Below are 27,511 nucleotides of genomic sequence, written 5' to 3' on the forward strand. Positions count from 1 at the left end.
CCAGCCAGCACCGGGAGACCTGATCTTACAGCTTCCCCGTGCAAAGGAGAAGAGGGTTGTTTAGTGACGGAGCTGAGGAGGATCCTTAACAAAATGAGTATATTTTAATCTGACGGTAACATCCTATTTGCCCAAGTGCTCTCAACTTTCAAGCAAGCTACTGGCTAACCGCTAGACGCTCGTTACATGGAAATGACATTAATTAAACAGACGAGAGGTGTCAGTCAGATGCACCGTTTTTCCATATTTGTGTCAAAATTCTAAGTTATGCACAATATAATATCACGTAGCTCACAGCCTAATCGAGTGGCACATGCAAACCTAATTGCATTACAGTGCGGTATGATGATATGAGTAAAGCCACCACATGACAAGTTGTCCCAGGATGATAGTAACTGTCCCACATTATATTATTTTGGGAATAATAAACATTATATGTAGGAAAACACTAAGCCAAAATAAGCTTGGTCATCCCACAGAGCTTGTGACAGATGGCAATTCCAGCTCTATAATCAAAGCAATAATTAACCTAGTAGTTTGAAAAAAAAAAAAAAAAATAAAATCGAGACACATTTGCAATCTAGTTCTCGACATCAGGGAGATGCTGCAACATTCAGCAGTGTTTTCAGGCACACCGATCACCTGAATTAAATATGGTTACTCACAGGAACCCTCTGGTCCTGCAGAAGACACCGCAGATCACCACTATCTAGTACTTATTTGAAATGCTGACGTCTTTGGCAAAATGGAGCCTGAAAGTGGCACTGAGGATCTGTTCAAAAGACCTAAACCCCTATTGCATCCATTCACACACTATTTGGCCAGTTTAGAATCACAGAATCTTCGTGGTTGGAAAGGACCTTTGAGATCATCGAGTCCAACCAAACAACCTACAGTCTCTGTCACTAGAGCATGCCCTGAAGTGCCACATCTAGACGTTTCTTAAACACCTCCAGGGATGGTGACTCAACCCCCTCCCTGGGCAGGCTGTTCCAGTGCCTGACCACGCTTTCAGTAAAGTAATTCCTCCTAACATCTAACCTAAACCTCCCCTGCCGCAGCTTCAGACCATTTCCTCTGGTCCTGTCATTATTCCCCTGGGAGAAGAGGCCAACCCCCACCTCTCTGCACCCTCCTTTCAGGGAGTTGTAGAGGGCAATGAGGTCTCCCCTCAGCCTCCTCTTCTCCAAGCTAAACATGCCCAGCTCCCTCAGCCTCTCCTCATATGCCCTGGTCTCCAGACCCCTCACCAGCCTGGTAGCTCTCCTCTGGACACGCTCCAGCACCTCAATGTCCCTCTTGTACAGAGGGGCCCAGACCTGAACACAGTACTCGAGGTGAGGCCATGAATATAGCTCTTTTTATTCTATTCATTCAGCATCTGGGAAGAAGCTAATTTCAGTATTTTACCTGCTTGTGATCTGTCCTCACTCTAAATTCACTGGTGGAAACAAACTCTAAATTTATCATTTATTGGTGATTGGCTGATCAGGACATAGTGTCACTTCTGCCTGACAACCAAAATACCTGCACTTTAAAATCAGGACTTTCAGTTTAGGTTACCACATATAATTTGCAAGAATCTTTTCACACTCATTTTTATTAACTTCTTATTTATTGCCCAAGACCACGTATTAGTTATCAAGACCTAAATGAAATTATCTGCATGAGATGTCTCTCCAAATTTTAGGGGTGTCTCTACCTCATCTTTTATCAGATTCCACTTTTATGATCTTAAATGGCAGACAGGAATGGTAAAAACAAAAGAAATAAATATACGTGTGTGTGTGTATGTATATATAAAACATAAATAATCTAAAATACAGATTCAAAGTCATAATCAGCAAAGAGAAGAAGTCATCTCACACCGTGATTATTGCGTCGAAAGAGATGTGTTGAGCTTTCTCTGTTCATAGAATCACAGAATGGTTTGGGTCAGAAGGGACCTTAAAGATCATCCAGTTCCACCCCCCTGCCCTGGGCAGGGACACCTCCCACCAGACCAGGTTGCTCCAAGCCCCAGCCAACCTGGCCTTGAACCCCTCCAGGGATGGGGCAGCCACAGCTTCTCTGGGCAACCTGGGCCAGGGGCTCACCACCCTCACACCAAAGAATTTCTTGCTCAGATCTCATCTCAATCTCCCCTCTTTCAGTTTAAGACCATCCCCCCTCGTCCCATGGCTCCCCTCCCTGCTCCAGAGTCCCTCCCCAGCTTTCCTGGAGCCCCTTTAGGGACTGGCAGGGGCTGGAAGGTCTCCGCGGAGCCTTCTCTTCTCCAGGCTGAACCCCCCCAGCTCTCTCAGCCTGTCCTCACAGCAGGGGGGCTCCAGCCCTCTGATCATCTGTGGTCAGATGATCACCTACCTTTTTATAGGTAACTTTAGGTAAAGTTGAAGTATTGTATGATGATGGTGACAACCAGGCATTTGCAATTTGACTGGCTGTCAGCGTATGACTCCAGGAAACTTAGCTTTCTACCACCACCAGAGTACTCGCTGGCCATAGAACTTGCTTATTTTCCGTATATCACGTCTTGTTGGCACATCGGCCTTTGCAACTTGTGACATTACACAAACTGCTGTGAATACTGGGACACACAAAACAGGTGTACCGTAGGGTGCAGGAAATTGAATATTGCTGAACTAAATAATGGTTCCCCCAACGAATCTATAAATTCATAAAGACAAGGCACGGGATGCAGTATGGCTTAATGCAGCTCTTCTAAAATAGGGACAAATTGAGGATAAATTAGTTCATAAAATAGTAGCACTTTGCACTGACAGGGCCACAGGCTGGAAGACCTCCTCCTGTGTTATCGAATTCTATTTCCTGCCATTCAAACTCACATACATCCTTTCGTGAACTTTGCAATCACTGTCCCGTAAATCGTCAGATTTCTTACCCGCTCTATTCTGTTTGGGCAGCTGTTTCTGAACCCAGCTGCTCTAATGATTAGAAAACATCTGATTTCCAAACCTAAATGTAAAGGTGGCCAATTTATACCCACCTGGATTTGTGCTAACATTGTTCTTTACCTTAAACAGCTTTTTCCTCCCTCCCCGATATTTACTCTTTTCCTATTTCTAGTAAGAGAAAAACAAAATTCTTGGTTTGCTCAGCTTGTTTGCTAGGTAACAAACCCCGGTCTTTTCTTGTTTGATGCTTCCATGTTCCCTGACCATCCCAGTAAGACTTTTCTGCATCTGTCCTGGATGAGTGACCAGAGTTGTACACAATACCGCAGAGGGGACTGAACTAATGTCTTCCGCGTTATCATTTCAGCTCCAATTCCCCATTTCTGCAGAAAAGAACGTGGCGCATGGATCCCAGATCTACCCCCCACCCCGAGCCTCCCTGCTGCCTCACAGCGTCACCCAGGAGTGTCCCCAGGTCCTACCCCTTCTCACTGCTTGGAGCATCTGAAAATCTCCAACCACCAAAGAGAAGGTTATGGCACTGGTTTTGCTAAATATTTCCATCAGTTTTCTCGACAGGCAAAATGACACCCGTCTAAGTGAAGTGCATTATTTAAAACAACCGTGGAGAAGAGCGTTGCATGATTTCACCGCGATCAAAGGCAATGGTATAAGTCCTTCTCATTCACAGAAGTAATTCGTGATGTGGAAGGGCTTCATTCATACCGGAAAACGGAGAGTGCTGAATCATTCATTACTCATTGTGCGGTCCACAGGCCAGGCGGTGCAGCTGGGCTCACGGCCAAGCAACCAGACTCTCCTACTCCCAACGGTCTGGTCACACTGAAACTGCCTCTTGGGAACTGTCCTTCACCTTGTCACCCTCACATCTCTCATGGGCCTTGCTTTGGAGATTGTTAGTGAGACAAGGCTAAAACCACGCCAGCGACCACGCTAACAACTGAGGAGTGTGCACAGTCGCAGGGCAGCGCTTGGACGCAGGCCATAACCATGTTTCCCACACCAGCATCAGCGTAGCTTTCACATGCACCTGTAATGGAGAACAAAAGAACCCAAGGAGAGAGCCCAAGCAGGTTGTTTAACTGTAGTTCACTCCACGACCCTGGACAAACCTACAGCAGAGGTGTCTGCTAGTAACCAGAAAATTGGATTTAGTCGCCTCAATACAGATACTTTGCTTTGATTTCCAGCTGCTGATCCAGAAGTGTGCAAGGCTCCTGCAGGTCCTTTGACCTATCCTCCTTGGTCCTTTGCTCTCGTGAGACCTCACCTGGAGTACTGTGTCAGACTCTGGAGCCCTCAGCATAAGAAGGACATGGAACTGTTGGAGCGGGTCCAGAGCAGGCCACGAAGATGACCAGGGGGCTGGAGCCCCTCTGCTGGGAGGACACGCTGAAGAGAGCTGGGGGGATTCAGCCTGGAGAAGAGAAGGCTCCGGGGAGACCTTCCAGCCCCTTCCAATCCCTAAAGGGGCTCCAGGAAATCTCGGGGGAGACTCTGGATCAGGGAGGAGAGCCATAGGACGAGAGGGAATGGCTTTAAACTAAAAGAAGGAAGATTTATACTAGACACAAGGAAGAAATTTTTACACTGAGGGTGGTGAAACCCTGGCCCAGGTTGCCCAGAGAGGTGGTGGCTGCCCCATCCCTGGAAACCTTCAGGGTCAGGTTGGACGGGGCTCTGAGCAACTTGGTCTAGCTGAAGATGTCCCTGCTCATTGCAGGGGGGTTGGACTAGATGGCCTTTAAAGGTCCCTTCCAACCCAAACTATTCTATGATTCTATCTAACAGCCCCATACGAATGTCTCAGATATCCTGAAGCATCTCAAATTGTACCAGGTGCTAAGTTAGGCCACCAAATTTTTACTCTAACATCTACTACAGAATTACCAGGCCACTGAACCCTTGCGTTCACGTTTCAGGAACTGATGTAGGCCATCCAGAATGGCTCAGCCAGCCCCGAGCACAGGCACTTACTGTATTTTTGTACAGAAAAAAAAAGGGTTTGGGGGTTTCGCTTTGAGGCGGCACAAACTCAGCCCAAAGAGGGAATATTACAGGAGGAGGCAGAACCAGCCACGCAGAAGGAAAGCCTGCAGGAAGGTTAGGGCTGTGACGTTAACAATAAAGACTTCACCAAAGGGGTAAAACTGGACTTTCTCCACTCCGTGCACAATGTTTCAAAACCATGGTAGAAACGGAACCTGCTTACCAGCATGGATATATTTTGTGCTTTTACGCACAGATACGGAATTATTTCATTTTTGTCTTTTCTACCGTGGGCAAATTCCAAAAGTTCAAGTTGAAATGGAAAAATATACATCGGCATTTTATTGCAGGTTGCATTTTTATATTGAACCAGCAGCATCAATAAACATTGCAGAGCTTTCCGAGGGGAAGATTTCGCAGGCCCTCCGTGCTCTACCTCATTACCTTTTCATTTTGTTTTGTTTGCTTCTTTCTGTCAGTATAAACATGACGCATTGTCAAGCGTACAGCGGGTCGGGTGATGACATTTTTTAATGTTCGCATAACAACCTGACCTCCTGCTCACATTCACTAAAAAGAAAATAAGGAAACCCCCTGTTTTAACTTTTAAATGCTAACTAGGTTCTATATTTGATTTGTTTTTCCTTCCCAGCAACACTAATTTCTAAATTGAACTGCTGACTCAATTAGCAAAATGTTGAAGTTGTTGAGACCTTGTGTAATATTATGTCCCATTAACAAAAAGGAAGCCAGTAGTGTTTTTATGCCAGTAACTAAATCCAGCACCAGCATTTTAATGGGCTATTTTAATTAAACAAATTAAATTAATGGTGGCTTCTGCAGAATGATGAATTACACTATTTAATATATCATTGCTACGTGCTAATCTCATTTTTAATATTATCTTCAAACACTGATCAATACATAGACATGTAAGTCGTAAACTGACTGATCTCAAGAAAAAAAAACCCCAACAACTGGTTCAAAAAAGACATTTAAAAATGTAAATATAACTACGTTCCATCTACAACCAAGATGTCATGGACTCTAACAATGATAAGAAAGAACCCTTTAGTATGCATGATACTAGTAGCAGTAGCATGAACTATATTTATTGAAGGGGTAGCCAAAAAAGCAAATGGAAGTTGAGAACATGCGCATGGTGCCACGCATGTTAAATGAAAGTCATGCTGGGCCTGAGGAACTTACAACAGTATATAACTTATAACCTGGATAAACCAGGCGTCTGCACAATCGCAAGTAGCCCTCGGCCTTTGGATTTTTGTCTTTTGTCTTATGCTCTTACTGATCGCACTCAGTTTCCTTACAGCAACATTTTAGGAAAAGATCGTAACCTTCTCCAAGTAACTGCTCAGGCCATCGCCCCTCTCCTGATGTGGCCTCTCCTACGAGCAGAACTCCCATTCCACCTCTCCAAAGCGGATCACGGGCTCTATGACCATTCAGGGACAAATACCGGAAAATGTGGGATGATCTTAGCTCCCAAAGAAATCACTTACAACTGAAGTTATGGCAACGACCGGCACCCTTATGGGGTACATAAACCAGGTGGGCTCTACGGTGCCCTCTGTAAGTGAGGGGCAGGACCCAGATAACTTTATCACTGTTTAGAGAGATCTCACTGTTTTTTCCAGGTACTTTTAGAGGGCCAGTGTAGGATTTAGCTACCCAATGAGACCTCTAGACAGCTCAGGGGATTCAAGGCAGATGCTTAGTCAGTTTAAAGGCTACGAAGCTTGTCTACTCTTAGACAAAAAGAAAAAAGAAAAAAAAATTGTTTATAAGGACAACTATTAATAATAAATAGAAATGAAATGTCCTTAAAGATGGGAGACTAGGATGAGATTTCCGTGCAACTGGAAGAGGCTCCACACAACAGATGGGAACAGGAGCAAAACTAAGGGTAGAAGAGGCAACCAAGCAGCACTTTAACATTGGGAGATAACCACAGATCCTAAGGAGCCTGGTAAAAGCTCTTCCTCTTCTTTTGGTGTAATTTTCTGTGATTTTTTTTTTCTAATAATACCTCATTTATGTTATTTTAGAACACCATCAGAGAACCACACACAACAGACTACAACTGAGTTCTAGAGAACATTATCATGCCATTGACAGCTACTGAAAACCAACTGAGGGGATCTGAGATCTGGAACGCTGATAAAGACTGAAGGAAAGATTAAATAGGATTAAATGGGAATAAGTGACAAAATGGAAAAGATGCAAGGTACAGACACAGCGGGATAATACAACCATAGCACTTGTGTTGTATATACTTTGTATACAAAGTATAGCAGGCATGCCTGAAGATGCAAAATGTTGTTCACGCAAGAGGAAACACTTGGCTTTAGCTTCCTGAAATTCCAAGCATTAAAGAAAATGTAACCAAAAAAAGAAAAGATTTTTCAAAGAAAAGAAGCACGGATGTGCAAAGGATTTGTTCATCTACTTTAAAAACGAGAAATCTTTAAAAAAGACTTTTCAGAGTTCTCTAAAGTTCATCCAACACTAAATTCACCTCACCAAGCCAGGAGCTGTCTCTCCGAAGACATGTCAAAGCCCAGTATCATCCATGAACTCAGAGCCCACACACTGGCACATGACGCACATCCTTCATTAGACCAGATCCGGGAAACAGGAGCGATACCAGTCTCTGACAACCTTTCCTCTCACATTTGCCAAGTTCATATTAATTATACTAGAGAATCCGAGCTCCTGCAGGCTTAGTCTATCACGTACAACCTGCTCTAAAATAAATACATCTTTCTAATGGTATAATGTGATAACGTTGATTCTGAACGCAGGATGTTTCATAGCAGCAATGTCCCACGGTAAGCAGTGGCACACGGGCCACGACGTTGCAATGGGAAGGACAACCCTCATGGGTTTTCCGCTGAGAAAGACAAACCGTATTCTGATTCCAGTACATAAAGAATTTTTTAAAAATGAAGAAGTGGGCTCTGTATTTTATTCAATTCACTGTAGCTGAACTGAGCCAGCTCAGAACCCCAGAGTTTATACCTGGGGGAACGGAAGAGTGAAGAATCCACAGATGATATGGCAGGATGCTAATTCAGGCCTTTTAATGAATTCAGAGCCAGAACAAATCAAAGAACTGTGCTTAAAATAAAAAAAAAAACAACAAACAACAACAAGCTACAGGTGTAGACTGTGAACTGGCATTATCCTCTCTTGTTTAAAAAATGACGTGGTAATTCTAATGACAAACTGTGTTATAAATAGACACTCAATTACAATATCTTAGGTCTGGCATCTGCATTTTCACCAACTGAGAGGCAGAAGCTGAGGACCGTTGGCTGCAAAATTGGAGACCTAAACAAGACAAAAGGAAGCATGGAGTAAAGTTCAACCAAACCCACAATCTGCTGTTCTTCATACCCTCCACTTGACTATTGTCCTTCAGCCACTTCACGCTGGAGGAGACACCAAATGCCCCTGGCCCTGGATGCCCCAGCAGCTGCCGTCCATGGGAGCGACCTACTCTTGGGGCACGCTCTATGAATGCATCCAGCCCACTGGCCGATGCAAGCGGCCATCGTGCACCCAAATCTGGCCACTTTGGGCTTTTTCTTCCTCCTCTCCCCACCCGGTCCGTGGGTCCGCTGGCTACAGCAGCTACCATAGAAACCAAAGTGCTGCTCTGCAGCACACGGAGCAGATGTCACGCGAAGGAAGATGAATGCGATGCGGTGAGGGGGGGTGGATGCAAGAGGAGGAGGAGGAGGGAAAGCAGCATCACACGTTCAGAATTAAATGTTCCCACCAGAGGGAGTGAGTCATTTTTGAAGTATGTGCAAAGCTGCAATATTTTTTTTCCTACGCTCTCAATGCGCATCCGCAAACACGGACATACAAATAAATGTGCTTTCATCTCTTTCGCACAGGTGCTCGAGTCGCCCGTGCTCCGCTCTCTAATGAAAGCTGTGATTTTCTCCTGACGCTAAATTAATGCCTGACCTAAAACAACGATCTGAGCCAGAACTGTGCTGTCATTTCAAAAATGCCCAGTAAAGCTTTTTCCCTTCCTCTCCTTCCAGAAAAGTGCAGAAATATGACACTGTATGAAGTCAATATATATTAGACAAGCATTTTACGGCAAAAAGTCACTCCGTTTGACTAAAAAGCCATAATTCAGACCCGCATTGCGTTTTAACTCAAAGCGAAAAATAGTAACAACCAGTCCGGAGCAGTGTGTGATTTCCTCTGATCTTACCATTCAAAATTATTATCTTTGCCTCAAGTTCTGTCGGTTTTTCTACTTTTAATTTGCAAAAGGCCATTCCTGATATTATTTTCCCAATACAAGCATTATTCCCCCTCTTTCTTCTCTCAGTATGTCTTGTACATATCTAATGCACCGTGCCCAATGTATCTTACTGATATATTTGTTGAAATATCTTGCAATGAAATTAGGGGAAGAAAAAGTCACATTCTTTCTATTTGCAAAATGAGAATTAGATCCCATCGATTCCTGTGGTCTCTGTCCAGTGTCAAGCACTGAGCGTGACGACTGTGAAGAGCTCGTTCTGGAAGGTGCTGAGGGCTCATGATTTCCGTCGGTATCGATGCAATTGAAGACGCTCAGCAAATTCAAGATGCAAAGCCATGAACGCTCGGAGCCTTCAACATCTCTGCACCTGCAAGTGGACCTGCACACACCCAACATCAGCCCCTGTGGACACCAATGAAGATTTCCACTCCAAGATGGAAGAAATTGTTTACGCTGAGGGTGGTGAAACCCTGGCCCAGGTTAGCCAGAGAGGTGGTAGATCCCCCATCCCTGGAAACGTTCCAGGTCAGGTTGGACGGGGCTTTGAGTAACCTGGTCTAGTTGAAGATGTCCCTGCTCATGGCAGGGGGTTGGACTAAATGCGTTTTCACAGAACGGAATCTTGGAATGTGTTGGGTTGGAAGGGGCCTTTAAAGGTCATCTAGTCCAACCCGCCTGCAGGGGGTCCCCTGCAGGGACCCTTAAAGGTCCCTTCCCACTCAAACCACTCTATGATTCCATGACAATTTTCAAATAAACGAGATGGAATACTTGCCAAGCCCTCCTTCACCTGGACTATGTGATGAATTCACAATTACACACAGCAACAGCAGGAGAAAATGATGCCTAAAAAATGTTGTCTGCTTCTGTAGACCATATCTATTTAAATGATGGGCCATCATATACAAGCTCCCCTCCCAAAACTCACTTGGTAAGTAATGTTCATACAGGTAACGCACATCTTCCTCCTTCTTGTAGCAAAATCTAAAAAAACCACAGGATCCCCTGTGGTCATAACTGACAAACACCACCAGGATATAGGATAATTCTGCTTTATCTGGTGCATATAACAGTGTTCTGGGGTTTACACAAACGTGGACAAACAACTTAAGGACGCTCAAATGACAAGCAACCTGGTGGTTTGTGTTGCACACAAAGGAAAACAAGCTCCTGCATTTCATGCCATTGCAGAAGTGCTGCGAGGCCACTAGAGGGCAATGAAACAAATCAGGTTCTCCTGCAGCCCCGTTACATCCCCTAATTTCGCGCTGAAGGTTTCTCCTATAATAATGTATCATGGGATAATGGGGAAATTTATTTCCTACGATTGTTGGCACATAAAATAGCAACCACGTATATATAATGGCAAGAAAAATAATCACCCAAGATATAATTAGCTGATTGAGATAAAAATAAAAAATATTACAGAAAGGAAAACAAGGGGGATGACATTAAAAGCTCACGCTCGTGTGCGTATGTGGAGAAGGAGGAAGGCTGCTGCAATCCTTCACTGCGATTTTCTGACTCTTCCTTTTCCAGAATTTTTCCAGGGGTATTTTAAGCTTCACAACACCACATTTTGGGCTGAAAGTTGTCATCAAATTATGTTTGACGGAGGCAATTAATTTTCCAAATTTTCTAGGAAAACTGTTCAGACATTTGTGAGTTATTACTGGGGAAAATGTCGTATTTTCTCTATTAAAAACAAACAAACAAACAAACAAAAACAAACAAACGCCAAACCTGGGACATGTTCTTTAAGGAATGCAAAAACTGATCCTTGAAGTTTGCAGTTGGGAGTCCTTCAGCTTGAAGAACTGGCTAATAAGCCCCAAGTTGCCTAGTTTCTCAACTTTTTAGGAAAATGTGGTTTTCACACACTGAGTGGACGGTTAGTATTGAATAGTGTAAAAGGGGGAACAAGCACCGGTTTCCTGCAGCACTTCAAAAGGGACAAGTAAGACAACATGCGCAACACTCTGCCAATTTGTACTTGGTTAAAAACAAAACAAACAAAAAAATGAAGCGACATTCAAATGATAAGGCATATAATTAGTGCCAATCAACATGCTTTTTGCAGAAAACAGGTCACATACAAACCCAACATCTGTCTTTGATGAGATTACAAGTTTAGCTGACAAAGGAAACTTTGTAGATACAATACAGTTAACATTTCATGGTTGATTTAGTACCATATAACTATTTCAAATTAAAAAAAAAAAAGTGCTACATGGTATCAATAAAGTAAATTATAATTGGATTAAGATGGACTTTCACCAGAATTGTTATGAAGTGCATTGATTAAGCCTTAGAAATAATTATAAAATTAGTGCTGGTTAAGACTGGAAGATCACATGAAGGTCAGAGTTACAGCAAATGCTGAAATTGCTGGGGCACTTGCGCTGCAGAATTGAGATCACTGTAACGCAGTTAAATCCCAAATTCTATTTCTAGGAAAGTCAAATCCAAAATTTTACTTCTAGGAACAAATAATGAAGGCCACATCTACAGAAACAGCGTATAAACAGCAACTTGTCCTGAGAGGTAATTTGACCTTTATTTACATCATTGATTAAGTTCATTCTGAGTTATTATTGAGTTCTGGTATCCATGTTTTAAAAGACAAAAGAAAGCTGATTTTAGAAGAAACTTCAAGGAAGTTCAAAAGTAAATTAAACAATCTTTTCGGTGAAAGTCACTGATATGAGAATATTGGTGTGTAAAGCTATGATTTTGCTATGATACGGACTATACACATTGCCTGATGAAAAATAATTATAATTCTGATTATAATTATAATAGAATAATACCATCTATTCTTCTGAATAGATTGTGGAACCATGGCTTCCACTGTCAGTCTCCAGCTCTTACAAATATATACCTTCACCTAGTTTAAGCTTCTGGCTATAGGTCTTCATTATAGAATCACAGAATGGTTTGGGTGGGAAGGAACCTTAAAGAACATCTAGTTCCAGCCCCCCTGCCCTGGGCAGGGACACCTCCCACCAGACCAGGTTGCTCCAAGCCCCGGCCAACCTGGCCTTGAACCCCTCCAGGGATGGGGCAGCCACAGCTTCTCTGGGCAACCTGGGCCGGGGCTCACCCCCCTCACACCAAAGAATTTCTTCCCAATATCTCATCTCAATCTCCCCTCTTCCAGTGTAAAACCCTTCCCCCTCGTCCCACGGCTCCCCTCCCTGCTCCAGAGTCCCTCCCCAGCTTTCCTGGAGCCCCTTGAGGGACTGGCAGGGGCTGGAAGGTCTCCGCGGAGCCTTCTCTTCTCCAGGCTGAACCCCCCCAGCTCTCTCAGCCTGTCCTCCCAGCAGAGGGGCTCCAGCCCTCCCAGCATCTCCGGGGCCTCCTCTGGCCCCGCTCCAACAGCTCCGTGTCTCTCCTGTGCCGAGGCCCCAGCGCTGGAGGCAGCACTGCAGGGGGGTCTCCCCCGAGCGCAGCAGAGGGGCAGAATCCCCCCCTCGCCCTGCTGCCCACGCTGCTGGGGATGCAGCCCAGGCTGTGGGGGGTTTCTGGGCTGCCAGCGCACGGTGCCGGCTCCTGTGGAGCTTCTCACCCACCAAAACCCCCAAGTCCTTCTCCTCAGGACTGCTCTCCAGCCATTCTCCACCCAGCCTGAATTTGTGCTGGGGATTGCCCCGACCCAGGTGCAGGACCTTGCACTTGGCCTGGTTGAACTTCATGAATACCTTCATTATGCCTTTCCCTACTCGCTTCAAAATGCCTTTATGTGTGAATAAGTTTTTCTTCTGTGAACACCTTAAATACAGTTCCTTTAAAAATTGAAAAAGACATGGTTTAACTGAGTACCTAAAAATAACCAAAGCAAAGGGAAAGGAACAGCCAGAATGGAAATAGATGACCCTCAGTAAGCCATAGGAAGCTGGTTGCCTGGGGAAAGGTCAGAACCAAGAACCACAGAGCAAAACGTCCTGGGGGCCAGGAGCACTGCGTCACTGGAGATGATTTCTCACTCTTTGAGGACACTTTCTCTAGTGGCCCAGGAGACCACACACCTACATGGTCCTGTAGCAGAAGGTATCTTTAGGATGCTTTAGGCAGCAGGAAGACAGAATATACTTTTTCCATCTTGATATGCTGGGTATTTAGATTTACTTTTAAATCCTGTGACTAAATGGCATACAGTAAAGGTCAACTAGAAAAAAATAGAGGTTTGTCTGTAAGGATAAAAATAAGATAAGATTTTTCCAAAAGGTAGGCCTGAGGAAGAAAGTGGAAAATTTGAAGACTGGGGAAAATGTGGAACTAGGAAGAAAGGGATGTGGTGCACGGTCAAATGATAGAAGATCCCAGAAAGCAAAAGAGCCAACAATGTGGAGAGGAAAGAAATGACAAATAAAGGCTGAAACAAACTTGCAGTGGGAAAATGAAGTGAGAAAGGCAGAAGAACTGATTTTTCTACATCAGCTCAATGGGGAGCTGTAACATGGGCTTTGCTCGATCTTGCCTGTCAGCACTGGATGGTGTGAACACAGACATCATCTACTGGTACCTCACCAGTTCGGCTCGTAAGCCCTGCAGTATAAGATGACAAAACTACTAGCTACAGCAGCACTGAATAAAATCAGTCTAAGTCATAAAAGCAGAGATTCCTGAACTCAAATTTTGTAAAATGGGACTGAACTCAGGCAAATCCCATCCCTCCAAGTCCTCGTACACACTCAGATACCTAGGGATAGCAGCGTCTGCCCAGCGTGTTTCCTCCTTTTGTGTTTCACAGCAGCTCTTAAAAAATATCTCTATATATTCCTATACGCCTGTGTACAAATATATACAGGCTTAAGCCCATCGATACACCAATGAGAAAATACTTACTTTATTATCTGTTGTAACTCCACGCTTTCTTGGGAATGTATTAACACAAAGAGAAATGTCCTGACTTTTCCTAGCTGGGTCGGTTTCAATGTCGGGAACGCTACAAAGCTCTAGCACCAGGCTGATAATACAGTTGATGGTATTGCCCATCAACCAAAAAGCCCATTCTGCTCTCCTCCTACAATCTAGCTCTTATTGAAATCAGTAAACATCCTGGATCTAAAAGAAAAAGGGATTAGTCTACAAGCCATCTGCAGGAGTCAATAAAGGAGAAGTTCTTGATGCAAAAAGATCACAAGATCAAAACAGACATGACAATGTTGCTTGCTAAAGCATGCTCTGATTTTTCTTTCCAGGAAGTATTGACTTGTTTTCCCAAAAGCTGAGAGCTATATTTGACTGAGTGGCATACTTCAAACAGAAAATAATACACAGAATTCTCCGACAATTCATTGGGGGAAAAAAGGCTGAAATTAAAGAAACTCCTGGGCCAGATTTCTATCTCAATCGCATTACTGGAAATCCATAGTAATTCCATTGAATCTGATGGTGTTATTCTGGATTTGCAGCTGTGCAGCTCATCTGCATTTAGTCCTGCAAAAAAAACCTTGGGAGGTATTTAAGCAAACGTTAGCATCAGTTAGAAAGCAACCTCATCGGGGTATGACAATTGTCGCTACATGCCATACTACATCTGGTTATCAAATTGTTTGAACCCCAGCGCTTCAGCGGACGCTCCTATGTCCATATTTAGATACCCAAGCAGCACATTTTGTAAATGTTGAGTATCTGTTGTTTCCATGTGTGAGCTTTGTGGAGCTCAGAACTTTTTGAAGTGCCATTATGTTCTTCCATCTGACTTGAAAAGCCCTGTTTCAGATAAATTTTTGGCTTTCTGTTTTAGAGTTGGATAACCAGTGGAAAAATGTTCTATGAGTTCTTACTTGAATTCTTAATTAAATTCATTCTGGCTCAGGCACACTTTTGTCACTGAGAAAACCTGAGGTTTGAATAGCGTTCGTTGGATCCCACAGCTTTGCACTAAGGACAAGCAAACTGTTTGGACAGCAGAAGTAATGCTCCCAGATTTCTCCGGGCTCATGAAAAATGCAAGTGTCTTTTTGTTTTTAAAAAAAAATGGCTTTTTGTTTCACTTTTTAATTTGTATGGAAACTATAAACCAGGCCAACCCCTCTTCCCCTCTCCAGATCAATGCAGAGAGTCCCACTACAAGCCTTATAGAATGGTTTGGGTTGGAAGAGACCTTAAAGATCATCTTGTTCCACCTTGTTATCTTTCACCTGGACATGGACGGACTCAAAGGCCAGAGCAGAATTGAGACACAACATTCTCAACACATCTCAAGACTCAACGCATCTTGAGATGCTTTCTCCATTTCTGTTTCCTGGATTTTTTTGCTTAAGTCAGTTTTACGGGCTACATTTAACCCAAAGACAACAAGATCTGACACAAAACAGCAACAGCTAACCATAATCATCCTTCTTTTGCCTTGACCTTCTTCTAGACTATTTTATCATGTTCTCCCCATAACTAATCTCCTAGTTAAACTAAGCTCCTTGAGAGCTTCCTTAAGAGAAGGAACTATATCCTGTTCCCTGCAAATGACTGTGTACTCTTAAACCATCATTATTAACATCATTATCAAATTTATGCTCCTGACATTTAATATGCTTGTGAAACTTTTAGAGTGTTAGAACGGATGCATAATCAAGATTAGGAAATTCAAAAGCCTGAACCAGAAGCCCTTCAGAATGATCCTGGATGCCGCTGAACCATGTGGGAACACATTTACAGGCTGATGTGAAGGTACTTAGCTTCACGTGTTGGCATCACTACAGACTCCACTCTGTTGCCCTACCACCGGTATGACCTAGGACCCACAGGAGATCTGTGCCCAGCTGCAGTGGCTGCTGGAGGCCAGGTGAGATAGGGTAGGATGTCTCAAATGGCACTAGACTCTTGCAGGCAAGTCATCCTAGCCCTTTAAATCTGCATCCTCTGGATCAGCGTGGAGATCTGCCCTGAAGACTGAGAATTCATCTGCCAAAGTATATGAAAAGTTGATGTCTATACAAATTTAGGATGTTTTTACATTACTGACAAGCTGAACAGAGCGAGCAACAGAAAGCAGGAAATGTTTCATTTGCGAACCATTCCTGGAGTCAAGTCTATTTCATATTTACATTAGGGCAATTTCTAGTATTAGTTTAAATGTCCAATATAAGCCTTAGCTTGAAGCATTGGCTTCACATTCACAGTACAATAAAGCAAATGGCTTCTTTGCTGAACTCCATGACCTCCCAGATGAAAAAATCATTGTAAAATAGAAAGCATGGTTTTGTAATGTTGTTCAGAGTTCTAACTTCAAATGCCTGATTAGCTATATTTACAACAGTCAGAGGGCTAAGTGAAACACCCGGCCTTGGGTCAAATGAACAGCATATATGCAGAATCGAAAGCTAAAAACCATCTTGCCTTGTGCAGCATCGATAAAAGCAAGCAGCATGTGCTGTTGCTGCATCCAGGGAACAGAAATAGCATGCCATGGGTAACAGGCTGCACCCAGCAGAGGATGGTGGCACTTATCCTCTGCCCCAGCCAGTTCTAAGGTGTCCTCAGTCCTCCCGTGCTTTCCAGGGATGCTCGTTTCTGTTTTCACGTGGGTACATACATCCTGTACATTCCAGTGTTTTAGTATAAAGTCATCTTGGTGGTGATGTTACAACGTTTTTCTTCCCACAGCATGAGATGCAATTCTAAAGCACAGCAACGTAGGAAAATTTATTACGAAAGAAAAGTCAGATGAACAATAAGTATAATATCGTGCGAACTCTGAAGTTCTATGTTATGGCTGCAAAGACAACCGTAGCGTGGTGGCCATGTCTATTATAACAGAGTTCCCTATCAAAAAGGTGGAAAAAACAGACACAGCAGAGAACCATAAAACTTTCTAAACGCATCTTATAGATGCATTTCAACATAAATTCAACAAAGAAAGCACAAGTGGGTTGTTAATCAGTGTTGACAATAGGACAGGCCATCTCACAGACATATTTATTCTAAGAAACTCAGATACCAAAGTACCCTAAGTTCATGCCATTACAGTTTTTATCTTGCTGCCACTGTCATCAAGAAATGCAGCCAAGAGTCTGTGTTAGTTTTGAGCTACCCTTCTGCTGCAAGGTGACCAAATTTTCTCGGAGTGAAAAAGAAGTCAAATTTTCTACAATTTAAGGTAATATGAAATGAGTTAGCAACCATTCGCACAAAATCTCCTCATCCGTGGCTGAATGCAGCCTTCTCAGAGAGGGATGAACATAAAAGGGTATCTCTGTAGCACAGATGAGTGATTACAAAATAAATAATGGCTTAGCTTATCAGATTGGGTTTGCTTATTTTCATAAGAGCTACCACCATCAATCAGGAATCAAGTAGCTACTATTCACATCAGAGTGAAGCAAAGATAATTTGATACGTAAAGCTCTGCAATAGACATAATTTGAAGAGGAGTAAGCAGGTGTTATTTTTTTATCAACGCCATTGTATTGCTTTATTAACAACAACCTACTTTTTAAAAGAGCTATTTAACTTTTCGCAGCCAAAAAAACACGTGAAAAACTGTCTCCCCGCCAAAGCACATTCTAAACTCACACAGTAGGTTACATAAAACCGCAGCTGAATGTTGTAAATTCATTCCACGCGGCGTTTCTTCATGCAATTAAAAACTCAGGACTGTCAATCCTGTAGGTCTGTAAACAGCCTTTCCTCCGGCCTCGACAAACACAACCCCGACCACTTCATTTCCTTGCAGACTGCTGCTCCAAAGCCCATTGCACTGGCCAGGAAACTCCAGCTTTTAAATCCCTTTTCTACAATACCAGATATAAAGATTCTGGTTTTGCAGATGAGGGGTTTGCTGGTTTGTTCCCACATCATCCCCCAGCAAGCTTATGAGAGCTTCCCAGCATCCGTTAGGATGCAGAAGGGATGCAGAGATACTGCATCTTCTGCTGGCCACTCCTAATTCACTCTTTCCCTTATCCTGCAGAACGCATCCGTCCATCACGACCTGGTTTATACCTGGTGAGGTACACGCGTGAATTAGGGATCTGAACTTCCATTACAGTCACAAGAGATCAGTGTGTGCCTAAAATCAGCTGCCTAAATATAGGCATTTAGCAGTATTTGAGGTGCCCAGGGAATTTCAGATAATCCTGGCAGATACGATACGATCCCTAAGGGATCTTTGTGTGTTGCAGAGTGGCTGGTGGAGGTCGTCTGAGGTATGCCAGAGCCTCCCCAACAGCAGTAGGTGTGAGCAACTGAATCAGGCCCCAGGGATGTGTCTCATAGGTGAGCACACACTCCGTTTTGGGTCAATGTGAACTCCCGGGTCAGCAGACAGTTGGGTCCTTCCAGTAGAGTGTAACACTGCTCATGGAACCGCTTCTGCTTCACAAGGAAATAAGGGAGCTTCAGCCACTAGCCAGCAGTTGGTTTTCAGCTCTTGGCTATGACATGGTATCTGACTATCCCACCACAGAGGAGATCCATGCAAACTACCAAAGCCAATCTCAGTGTTAATTCACAGATATTTCAAAATTCAGTGTGTTCCTAGAACCTCCTGTGAGCAAGTTCAGGATGAGGAGTGCTATCATGTAACTGTAGCCACACTGAAAGTTGGCCACTGCAAATGAACGATAGCACTGTAAATCTACAACTGTGTAAATTAACATTCATCCCCATTCTTCCCACGATCATCCATGATCTATCATGTAACAAGCCGTTCGGGGCTTTAAAAGTTAAAAAAAATAACAAAACTAACCAAAAATCCCACCCCAAGCTCCCCAAGAAAACGCATCACTGGAAAAGCCATCAGAACAACAACAAAAAAACAAACAGAAGAACAAACAGAGAAAAATCAATGGTGCTTCAGGTTCAGATGCTCCAATACCCACATCTGTGAAACCAAACAGTATATTTGAACTTATCAGTTCAAGAATTCCCTTCTCAGATGCATGCAAGTACATATGCAATAAAGCACATGGGTAAAACTTTGTACAAATATATTAGAGTTACACCAATAGAGAATTTAGTCCAGCACAGCAATCCTTTGGTTGCTTGATTCAAAAAGAAAATTTAGACACTTGGTCAAATTCATGTTCTTCAGGCCAAGTCTCTTGTTAAATTAACAGAAAATGCTGTTTGACAAAATGCAAAGAAGAACGACTATCTGACCGATTCAAAGATAGTTCAGTCATTTACCTGAGCATCTTCCTCAGACCTTCACAGAAACGTATTTGCTACGACACAGGGTGATCCAGTCTCTCCTCTGAGAGAGACCGTACCCTTCAAGTGCTCCAGAAAGTTACCCACCGGCGGTTTTATATGTCCCGACATTTCCACAAAGAAACAGATTAACAGATTGGGCAATGGATTAGTTTCAATTGCCTGGATTTTTTATAATTATACTAAATTTTAATTTTTAAATTTAATCTCTTCGCCTCCACTTACAATACTTTTTGAACTTCTGAAACATATTTGCAGGCCTCAAAGCACACAATTAGCATTGCTTCTTTCTTTTTTTTTTAATTTGTAATTCTGGCTTTGGTGCAGTTATTGTTTTCTTTGATTTGTTTTCTCAATCTGTTGACCAGCTGGTTTAGATTTCAGAGAGGATTTCTGTCAGCATCACAGTTTACTCCTGCAGAGAAACTTTCCAAGATTATAGCCTTACAGTCCAAATCACACACACACACAAAGTATTACATTACTTCTAGCAAAGCTCCATCCATTTCTAAGCAAAAAGAAAAGTTACTCCTGCGTTCCATCTACATTTCCTATACGTTCAGTAAAAAACCACTCCATTCCAGTTCTCTGGACATTAGTAAAGGCCACATTTGTAATGTCTTCATAAAATCTCCACATTTCTATACTCCTGTCTCTTTGAGCCCTTAATACCGTCTCCAGATTACAACTGTAAGACCAAATCACAGCAGCTCTCCCCAACAACTTTTGGCTATAACAAATCAGGACCTTATTACCCGCTCACATCATCCATCAACTCAAGAGTCAATTAATTCATACTTATTCACCGAGAGGCCCTCTACTTGCCTCTTGGAAGGATCTTCCCCTGCCAAATATTTGCTTTTGTAACACAGTAATAGACCTGTGCTTTGCTCTCTGTGCGCAGTGTTCATTGTCAGTGCTGTCCTACACGAGGGTGCAGAGACGCTGGCATTTGGGGGATGCTGCTTTAATATAAGCCAAACGCAGGAGGGAGGGACTCAGTATACTCGTGGAGCCTGAAAACCCAGTGTTAGTGTTTGACAAAACAAATGCAGGCCTCTGGTTGAGAAAAAAAAATAAATACAAACTTCTTCCCACCCAGATTTCACTATTTGGGTTATTGCCTACATAATTCATTTGAAAACCAAATCCAGCCTAGCAACTGTCTTGAAAATTGAGTAACCTCAGGTTCAACTGTATTAAAAAACTTCAGCTTCAGGCAAAACTGATGGAACAGCTCATTCACAGTACTTTCACCAAGCCCTGGCCCTCATTTTATGTTTTTCTGATTACACTTCCATTGTGTTACAATTTACTGGCAGCACTATTGTGTTATAATATATATTACCACTAGCCGACTCTGACTGTATGCATTCAGCTTCATCAACAGCTAAAGACGCGTGGCTCAATGCATATTCATTGCTCTATCGCCATTTCTCAGCTGTTAAAACAGCTGCATGAATCAGCAACAAGTTTCACAACTTAAAATAGATGTAACCCTGCAGGATACTTGGGCTCAACGCGCGTTGTGATTCTCACTCGTAGGCTGGGAGGATCTGGGGACGTAGTGCCCCTAACGACAGTATTTCTCCACTCAAACGGAGCTCTGCCCTAAAGGTGTCGGCTACATTAGTGTTTCAGTTTGGAGCAGAAGTGTGCCTTTGTAATAAATCTCCTGATCGTGGTCACTTATCGTGCCTTGGTTCACATCCCAGAGTGGTCTAGGATGATGAACCCAATCCCTTTTGATGGAGCTAAACAAGAGATGCACCACTGACTCCCATCTGCTGGTGGCATGTGGTCCTGAGGACCGAGCTACAGCTACAGAAGAGCAAACTCTCTTGAAATGCACATTTCTGGGTCCTCGGTACAAACTGGTTTGTCCTGTAGACCCGCTCCTCTCAGGCCATGCTGCTTCCTAGATGTGGACAGAGCTGAACACAGCTCTCTGAGTGCCGGAGAGGAGCTGGTGATTCAGGCCGGCCCGGCATGGGGGCAGGAATTCACGATACAACCCTTGGGATTGGGTGGTTTCTATCATCAGCCAACACACACGTTTCCTTTAAGTCAATAATTGTATCTGGCTTTATGAAAAAACCCCAACGTCTATCCAACACGTAATTTTCTGTTTGGAGGACATTCTTAACTCTCTTGCAGGTCCTCAGCTCAAAAAGACACCTTAGAGCACATGCTCAATTATTCAGTCAACAAGCAAATAAACCACCGTTGCTTTTATTCATTTGCTGCGCCAAAAACCTGTAGAGTCACTCATACAGGTTGCAGTTCTTGTACTTTGAATATTTGTTAGTCCTCCCCCCGTTTTCGGTATGCACCGCTGCTTACCATGCGAAAATCAAGCATTACGCCATCCCCACACGTATTTATCTGTCATTATCAGGTGCATGGATATGCTTGTGTCACTGCTAGAAGAGCTTGGTATTTATTTTAAATTGCTGCAATAATAAGGAAAGTGGTTGTATTACATTGACGTTAAAATAATGTAATGCAAAACATGTAATACGAAAAGGGATTCCTGAACATACTGTTTGCTCAGTGTGTTTCCCATACAACCATTCTACGGCTCCTGCAATACCACGCTAGATAATATTGTAGATATTGTTGTTAACACTACACAGAAACCACATAGCCTCTAGGAATTTCGGTACATATTTGCTGTGTTTCCTTAGTTGGCAACACAGTCCCTTCCTTCCCCCTACTTCAGTGCAAAAACAAACTCGACATGTGATCACTTACAGAGTTGTGCCTAATTATATAAATGCACTAATTATACACACTTTTCAAATGGTGATAGACTTCAAAGTAGGTAAATTTTAAATTGTGCCATTAAGAAAATCTATTTGATGATGGAAATTTCTGTAATATCATATTGCAATCTCCTACATCGTAATCTTGCTTTCAAGTCAGTATTAATTTAATGACAAATAACAGCAGAAAATAATAGGACTGGGAAAGCAAACGGAAAGCTGTAAGATTTACAATGTGATATTGGTCAGCAGACGCTAACAAAAAGGATCAAAAACAATTTGGAAAAGCAATGAAACGAAGGTAAACGATGAGTAGAAAGAAGTTCTGCACGATAAGTATGAATACCGAACCTTCAGAAACTACGCTGTTACCAAAGATAAACACCGGCAAGACTTGACTTATCCCCATGTGTTCAGCTACTCATGAGAAAATACATATGTCACTGAACACTTCATTTACCTGCACAGTTATCACACAGCCAGGAACGACTCGCAAATTACTTACTTGCAGTTCAGAGCATCTCTTTGCATGCAACATAACGCCGATTGCCTGTACAAACCAGCCCACCAATGTCATACACTCATTTATGAAAACCAAACCACCACGCAAGACTTCAGCACGTGCACCTCCTTTTCAGACCTTGGTACATGCCTCTTCATACACATGCTCTTCGAAACACAGCTCTTTACCTTTAAATTTATATATTCACCAAAAACCCTGGTTCTTCAACACAACACTTTAGTGAAGCCACAGCATAAGTGAATGCATGAAAGCTGATATTCTTTTAGCGCTACTTAATAGCTCCTCTTTCTATTGCCCTGATGTTGTGGGTGAGTAGTTTATTTCATATGAGTTATAAGAATTTATATACGTCTGCTGTAGAAACTGGATCTTGTGTTGACAGATCAGACAGCAATAGCAACGCTATAGGACACTAATCCCCCTGCCTTTAGTTAAATAATAGCCCATGCGGCAGGGAAGAGACAGAATCCATCTCCACTGAAAAACAGGACTGCGTATGGAAAGGGAAATGGTCGATCTTCTCTCACAAAAATCCTACTGTCAAAACCAATAGTCTTACTAAGTAATGGGCTGTCACATTTAATCAAAGACGTTTATGGAATGGCTTGATAGAAGCATCTTATAAGCAGCAGGTGGGAGACCCTGAGTTACCCAGCTCAAACGTTGATCAGGACTTTCCCCCAGCTTGATCAGTTCTTCCCCCAGTTGAAGAACTCTCGGGTCTGAGACTTTGGCTTCGTCCATCAGAGTATGGAGTCCAAACACGTTTGAATAGCCTTAAGATCACAGACTTTTGCTCTGGTGCACCCGCATAAAAAAATCTCTAGAAGAGATTAAAACTAGCTCCGCATGGGTAACTATTTTTCTTTTTGCATAGTTATAAAATGACATAAAATGACATACAAAAAAACCCAATTCACAAAAGTTGGAATTTAAAGCAAATAGGATGCAAGTTCAGTATTGGAATGAGGAGCTCCAACAGCAACGCGGAGACAAAGCACAGCACAAGAAGTGATTTTGTGCTAATAGGTGACATCTTTGACCTCCGCTCATACATGAAGTAATTCCACACCCTGCCCGATGTTACCTTTTGATATTCTTCCTTAGATCTCAAGGCAGCTTCCATCTGTTCCTGAGAAAACGTATAGATGGCCGAGCGATACTGTGTGCCAACATCATTGCCTTGTCGCATTCCTGGGGAGAGAGAAGACACAGCACACCATGAGGACCATCCTCCCGCCCCAACGGGGCTGCAGGCACAAACTCAACAGACAGAAACTGAGGACATTCCATACATTCTGGATTATTATTCCATACACCTGGTCTCAGTAGGTATTTTTAGGAAGTCCAAGTTTTTCTTTGGCTAAATAGTCCCGAAGAGATTCAACTCTGCTATCTCCTTTTAAATGCCATGCAAATGAAATGTGAGCATTTTACATTTTGGTAAATCACACAGTAGTCAAATACAGATGTAAAACCTTAAAGAATCAAGCTGCAGTTACTGTAATCAAGGTACGCTTAAAATATTTATTTTGAACCATGCAAATGGCTACAAAAAAAAAAAAAGGTTGATTTTACCAAGTGCTTAAAAACTTTCTTGTGCTGGAGAAGTACAACTTAACAGGAGAAAGGTTCAAAAATACCCTTGGAGATAACGGGCTATTCTCCTCTGCTCACAAAGCAATGATCCAAAAGCGCGTATTGCTGAATTAACTCTGAAGTTATCAATTCCTACCGTCACCACGACTAGCTATGGAGAGAAGGAATGACACTCATGGAGCTCTTGATTCTGAGCTCCAAAGAGGACTCCAATAGATAAATACGCTCAGGAGAAGGTTTGGAGAAAGTCTGGCTGCATTAGTACTGTTATAGAGTGACTAATGCTTAGGAACAGCAACCCTTTAATATTTATTTTTTTTTAGTTTGGAAGGAAAAGAAAACAAAGGTATATATGCAATCTCCACTGAATTCTATTTGCAACCTACAAGTAGATATTATGAAGAGCAAAAGTATATAATATTGTTTATATCTAACATTAGGAAAACAAAACCCTAGCTATACATACTCAGTAACTACTTGAAATTATATCATAAATAGGTAATTTTGGTACTAGGATGAGCCCCTTTACTGCTGTTATAGATATATATATATATATACACACACACACACACACGTAATCCCTTCAAAAGCCTAGTTGTATGAAGTTGCTTCTGTACGAATTTCCAAAATATGAGATGGATCCTACCTAGGAAACTATAAAATAATGGTCCAAAGCAGAGGGAAGTTTACTGTCCCCTTAGGTGACTAGCCCAGACATGGTTTGGCATTACGCAGTCCTAGGCAGCCACGCCGGCCAAAGGCCTCGCTGTGTCTCCTCGCTACCCTTTCCCGTTCCCTCAGGCAGCAATTCCGCACGCCAGCTTCACTGCGGATCATTCCATGAAGTCAAACAACAGCCTTAGAGAGGAGCTTTATCATTAAGAATGATCTGGAGGTGCAGTTTTGCAACTTCAGTTGCAGTTTTGCAGTTTCTTTCATAACCTTGTTCCCAATTTTGGATTCTAGAACAGAACTTTTTGCCTTGCTGTAATAAAATGCATGAATTTTGAGTTTGGTGTTTTGCGTGAACTTGGGTGAGTGACAAAGCTGGAGTAACTGCAACCCAAGACAAATTGGAAATCATCAGGATTTGTCTTTCGACTGCCACCAGGCTACAGAAGCCCCTTTGAAGATTACCACCAATGCTCGGGACTCTGGAGATGAAACGAATCAAAACTGTAGGTCCCGATACCCCCCTAGCAAAGGGCAGAGGGTAGAGAAAAAGCCTGTGATACGGGGGGAAAAGACGCCATCAACATACTACTTCTCATTAAAACGGAACGACTTTTATCCCTCTTGTACTTTCCAAGGAAACAGAAAAATGGCTTAAAGGGTAGTACAACAAACAAATGAAATCTGGCTGAAATATTTATGAACTCAAAAATGCAGAAATGGTTTCAAAGATGCATTTGGACAAAAAGTCAACTCGGTGACCAACAGTACACATGAGTGAATGTGATTCCAAATAATGTCATGGAGTTTCCTGATGATTTGGGTTACTTTTTAACTGCTAAAGCATTATAATATTACCCATAAGAACAACAACTATGTTCTTCATCAATACTTAATAGTGTGGTCTGCAAGACAGAGAATATTTTGCTCATTTATTTGCAAGTTATTTTAGGGTGGAGGGAGCTCTTGTAAAGCCAGTGCTACGGAATAGTTCGGCATAAAATGAATCCAGGCCAGAAAGCATTAGTTTTGCCAAGATATGTTAATGCTGATTGATGTTTGAGCTTAAGCATTAGCATTCTACAAATCTATTTATTGCTTAACAAACTACTTAACAACCGACTAGGGAGCAGATTACAAAAATCTCTATAAATGGAGGATCACTATAGAGTATGCCAGTTTCTAGCATGTATTTCAAGACTATGAGTTTAGCATGAGCTCTGAGTGAGAAGGTAAACAAGATTATTTAATATACGCATGTGCCACCATTACACAGTAATAGGGACATGGTCAGCTTAATTAATTTATTGAAGAGAAGGTTAAGAGGAGAACTGACTCTGATTTATAAATACATATCTAGAGAAAAAACCTAAGAAATAAGGCTCTTTAGTCTTGCCAAAGTTGCTTAACTAGGCAGAGCAATTGAAAGCCAAAGTATACAAAATCCAGATGGGAAATAAGGCGACATTCAAATAGTGAAATGCATTTCTCCCTGGAACAATGCACCCAAAGCCACATCCCTTTCCCAAGGGCTTCACATCAAGGATAGACATTTTCCCCAAAGATATACCAAAGCCCAAAGAGCTGTGCAAGGTCGGTGATGAACTTACAGACTTATAGCTGAGGAGGGGGTCAGACTGTGCGATAATAACGGCCCCTCCAAGCACTGCATGGTTGGCTTGCACTGATAAACCATCCCCTAGCTATGAAGACTGAACAGATATTGTAAATACTACGCCGAAGTGGAGCTTTAATGTGATCAATCATCTAAGATAAAATGGCACTTATTTTTACTTGTAACTTAAATCAATTTGTAGCTAATTAGTTGTCTGACTAAGCCACAAAGACTACAAGATACTAAAATAAAATACATTCCGTGTGTATAGACATAACCAATTGCTCCTGTTGCTGTTGTTATTTGTAATGTACTTCGCATGCGCAAACTTATTTCTCAAGGGTCCGTCACTGATTTTTTAAAACCCTCTGGCAAGTCGCACTTGCTGAGATTCACTAACTCAATGAGTAGCAAACAAGGCAAGAAATCTAATTTAATAAACAACTGTGGTATGATGATCGAGCTTAACAATCTTGTCTTTGTCTGAAAGGAAGTCTACTAAATAAAAAATGATCTCTGCTTGGCCATCTAAAAGTTCCACAATGTCACATGTGGTTAACTTTCCTTCATTTTCTGAAATGTCTTCCTAATTTTGTCTGTCATGACATTCCGTCTCTCTTTGTTACCGTAACACCACAGTTATACACGTTCGGCTTCAGACAAGAATGAGAAAATACAAATAAGTATTTTAATAATGATGCTATACATATTGGAAGATATTACATACTGCTAAATCAAAAGCCAGTCTTACAAGGGACTGTCAGCATTGCTACCATTGATTTTAGCTACACTGGATGCACATTAGACTCCGAAAAAGATTTCTGCTGAGACAACGAGCCAACCTCTGATCTTCGGTGCACCAGGATGCTTCCACTGAAGTCAAGAAATTCATTCCAAGTTTGTAATAATGCAACTAAAATCACAAATAATCTCCACAGGCTTCAT

The 27,511-nt window shown here is 42.4% G+C and overlaps 1 protein-coding gene across 1 annotated transcript in view; it reads right to left on the minus strand.

Annotated features, from left to right (window-relative positions):
• Positions 1 to 27,511, minus strand: part of MSRA (methionine sulfoxide reductase A) — a 315,542-nt gene that overhangs the window by 80,416 nt on the left and 207,615 nt on the right. The window contains exon 5 of the mRNA XM_074582116.1: positions 23,768 to 23,874. Coding sequence (XP_074438217.1) covers positions 23,768 to 23,874 — 107 coding nt within the window. The remainder of the gene's footprint in view (positions 1 to 23,767; positions 23,875 to 27,511) is intronic.

This window comes from Larus michahellis, chromosome 3, assembly GCF_964199755.1.
Source record: "Larus michahellis chromosome 3, bLarMic1.1, whole genome shotgun sequence".
NCBI lineage: Eukaryota > Metazoa > Chordata > Aves > Charadriiformes > Laridae > Larus > Larus michahellis.